The sequence below is a fragment of the Nestor notabilis genome, unplaced genomic scaffold (assembly GCF_000696875.1).
Source record: "Nestor notabilis isolate BGI_N333 unplaced genomic scaffold, ASM69687v1 scaffold8685, whole genome shotgun sequence".
Classification (NCBI taxonomy): domain Eukaryota; kingdom Metazoa; phylum Chordata; class Aves; order Psittaciformes; family Psittacidae; genus Nestor; species Nestor notabilis.
The window spans coordinates 5,486-9,457 of NW_009928846.1; the positions used below are offsets into that span (position 1 = coordinate 5,486).

At 55.2% G+C, this 3,972-nt stretch overlaps 1 protein-coding gene across 1 annotated transcript in view; it reads left to right on the top strand.

The window, feature by feature from the left end:
- Positions 1 to 162, top strand: part of LOC104405873 (sphingosine kinase 1-like) — a 2,080-nt gene extending 1,918 nt beyond the window's left edge. Inside the window, 1 exon segment of the mRNA XM_010014713.1 lies at positions 157 to 162. Coding sequence (XP_010013015.1) covers positions 157 to 162 — 6 coding nt within the window.
- The last annotated feature ends 3,810 nt before the right edge of the window (positions 163 to 3,972 follow it).

Consider the following 3,972-nt stretch of genomic DNA (forward strand, 5'->3'; position numbering starts at 1 on the left):
CCTGAGCTGCAGCACTCACCCACCCGCGGCGCTGAGCTGCCGGCACGGCGCAGCACGGGGTGGCAGAGCCTTCCACTCAGGAACATCCTCCTCTGCCCATAGCAATAGCTCTCAGGGGCCACGGGTGCTCATCCCCTTGCTTGCCCCCATGCCTAGCTTTAACACCCTTGGGACAGCCACCAGCGCTGTCCCAGACCTGAGCCATGAGCCCCATCAGGTACTTGGTGCTGGTGAGATGCTGGTGTGTCCTACCCTGGTACGAGGTCCTGGCTGCGCCGGCACAGCCCTGTCCCCTCCCTGGCTCAGACGCACACGGTGGCAGCACTTGTGTCCCTGCCAGGGAGCCAGCACCACCCCCAGGGAGGGTCAGGACCAAGATATCTTAGTGCAAGAACTTGACTTTTTTTAAGGATGTTTCTACCCAAAGCTTCCTGTAGAAGCAGAGTTTATTCTTGTGAGAAATGCAATAAATATCTAGTGTTTGCAAAAAAATCCATCCCCCAGGGTTGAAAATCTGCTGTCAGAGCTGCTGTCAGAGTCCTTTGCTCCCCACCATCCTGTCAGAGCACTGCCACCTCTAGCCAGAACCAGCACAGAGACATGGCCCAGGAGATGCTCCCAGGGTAGGTGCCTCAGACAGGACATGGGGGCACTGCTGCCATCCTTACCCCCCCAGCTTTTGGGGTGCACTGGTGCCTCCCTGCTCAGCCTCATGCTAGAGCTGATTGAATGCTGGGAGCTCAGTCCCACAGGAATCACAGACTTGGTTTAGTGTTGGAAGGACCTTAAAGCTCCTCCATTTCCAACCCCCTGCCACAGGCAGGGACACCTTCCACTACAGCAGGTTGCTCCAAGCCCCTGTGTCCAGCCTGGCCTTGAACACTGCCAGGGATGGGGCAGCCACAGCTTCTCTGGGCACCCTGTGCCAGCGCCTCAGCACCCTCACAGGAAGAGCTTCTGCCTAAGAGCTCATCTCAGTCTCCCCTCTGGCAGGTTAAAGCCATTCACCTTGGCCTGTCCCTACAGGCCCTTGTCCAAAGCCCCTCTCCAGGTTTCTTGTAGCCTGTTTAGGCACTGGAGCTGCTCAGCGATGCTTTGGGACCTTGCGGGGAAGGTTCATTGCCTCAGGAGAGGGCAGGGCAGGGCAGGGTCACTCATGGAAGAGGCTCAAGGAGAGGTCTCTGGAGCGAGGGGATCTCACACAGCCCCTTTCCCAGGGCTGCTTGAGCCCTGCAACAGGCCTCAGCCTGGGGAGAGTTACTCAGCCTGTCTGGTATAGAGTTGCTGTAATTAAACTTCATTTGCAGTGCTCCAGCCCAAAGCAGCAGAGCAAACAGTGCTGCTGCTGGCATGTACTCAGCTGCAAACTGCCATTAGGGTGGCAGGGCTGGGAATGAAGAGCACATTGTTCCCAGCTCCCATTCCCAGGCTAGCAAAAGTTATCTCTGCTGTGGCATCGGGTCAGCTGTAGGAACAGGCTCAGTGCTGCTCCAGTGAACTCCAACCACATCCAACAGGGGGAGGGTCAGGGAGAGCCCAGGGCAGGGGAGCGCCTAAAGCAGAACCCATTGAGTTCGCAGCGCCTGAAAGGCTCCGTGGAGTCTCCTCAGGCCTCTTGTGGCTATTGCTCACAGTAACAGATTGCTGGGATTGCCCCTGTCCCGGGTTTTGCTGCACAAATCCCTTCCTTGACCTCTTCCTCACTTCCGAAACAGCCATGGGCTCTCCCAGGGGATCCCCAACAGTTCCCTGCTCCAATCCCACAACAGGTTTTGAATGACTCCAGCAAAGTCTCATTGCTGCTCATCTCTTCTCCCACCTCCTTCCAGCCACTCCTTGCAGGCAGAACCAGGGGGTGCAGCCATGGCAGAAGCATGATTTTGGGTTCAGCACCCCACCAGCACTCAGGACGTGCAGGAGTCACTCAGTCCCAGCCTGATATGGCTCCATTGGTATCCCATCCCACACCTACCTGTGAGTTAAGAAGAGGGACCAGGAAGTGCTGCCAGAGCCCAGGAGCCGCCCCCTGCCAGGCTGGGGGTACAAAGAGTTTTCATCATCCCAGGTCCATCCCCATGTGCCGGGGCAGCCGGCAGCCCTGTGGGCACAGAAATAACAATACTTCGTGAGTGAGGGGGCTTGGGGAGGTGGTTCATAGGGAATTGACGGAGCAATTTGTGTTGGAAGGGACCTTAAAGCTCATCCAGCTCCAACCCCTGCCACGGGCAGGGACACCTTCCACTAGAGCAGGTTGCTTCAAGCCCCTGTGTCCAACCTGGCCTTGAACACTGCCAGGGATGGGGCAGCCACAGCTTCTCTGGGCACCCTGTGCCAGCGCCTCAGCACCCTCACAGGGAAGAGCTTCTGCCTTAGATCTAACCTGAGCTTCACCTGTTTCAGTTTAAATCCATCACCCCATGTCCTATTGCTACAGTCCCTGACAAAGAGTCCCTCCCCAGCATCCTTGTAGCCTCCTTCAGACACTGGAAGCTGCTCTGAGGTCTCCACGCAGCTTCTCTTCTCCAGCTGAATAGCCCCAATGTTCTCAGCCTGTCTTCATACAGGAGGTGCTCCAGCCCCTGATCATCCCCATGGCCTCCTCTGGACTTGCTCCAACAGTTCCATGTCCTTCTTATGTTGAGGACACCACAACAGCATACAGTGCTGCAAGTGGGATCTCGCCAGAGCAGAGGGACAGGATCTGCTGGTGGCCCACGGGCAGCCTGACCTGCCAGATCTACCTGGCCCCTCAGAGCTCACCACCTTCCCCACACCATCAACTTTATCCTGTGGGATCCCAGCACAGGGATGCAACCCCAAAGCCAAAAGCATGGTGGGGAGGGAAAGAAAAGACAGCGATCATAAGTACTCACAGAGGCAGAATTTAATGGCAAGTCATCTTCCCTCCTTTATTACACCTGGGTTAGCCAAACAAAACAAATTCTGCAGGTAAAAAAAGTCTTAATGGTCACACAGCACTTTATACAGATACCGTAAGCAACCAAGCACCCACATCTGCACGGGGACGACACCTCTAAGCATGGCCTTAAGGGCAGGGCTGGGGGTTGTTGTCTTCATTAAATACTGTACAGAATCAAGGCTATAAACGGAGTTTGTAATTGCTCCTTCCCCAAGCCCAGCGCCTCAGACAGTTACAGCCCGCTCTCATTTGTACATCATCACACAGTCTGGAGCCAGGTTTAAGGCTGACAATATGCATCGTGCTTTGGCTTATTTTTTTGGGGGGTTCCATTTCTTTTTTTTTTTCCAGGTTTTAGCCTTTTAAATTGTTCTCCTTAAATATTACATACATACACAAAAATTACATCACTGTGTGTGCTCAGCACCCTCCTGCCCCCGAGCTTCACATTATCAAAAGCTTTAGAAAATGTGTAAACCTCTGTGCACGCTTTGTGTGGGGACAGTGCCGGGGGCTGAGCTGCCGGGGAGCACCATCCCCTTCCCAATGGCCAACATACCGCGTGGGGAGCCCCAGGAGCCTGTGCAAAGCTTTGATCAGAGGAAACAAAGATTTCTTGGGTGAAGGGGAGGACCCAGCTCATACTGATGGCCTTCCCCGGGGGATGAGAGCAAAGGGAAGTGGGCAAAGCAGGGAGCCCTGGAGCTGCTCCATCCCCATCCATAAAGGGTTTTCTCCCTCCCTCCCTGGCCACTGTGGCTAAGGGCAGCCACAGCCCAGCACAGAGGGCAGAGGAAGTTGGTGTCTGTAGATAACCAACAGCAATTTGGTCTCTTAAGAGGTTTAATCCTTTGGAACAAGCCTCTCTCTGCCTGTCCTGAAGCAGCAGCCTCAACCCTCTGCCCCAAGTGACCCTGGTACATGTTGGAGATGCCCCTGCTCTTTGCTCAAAGGATTCATTCATTTAGCACCAGAATGTGGCCAGGAGTCAATGCCCAGCTTGCACTGCCCCTGCCCCAAACCACCCCCTGCACCCCAGTGACTGTCTGCCC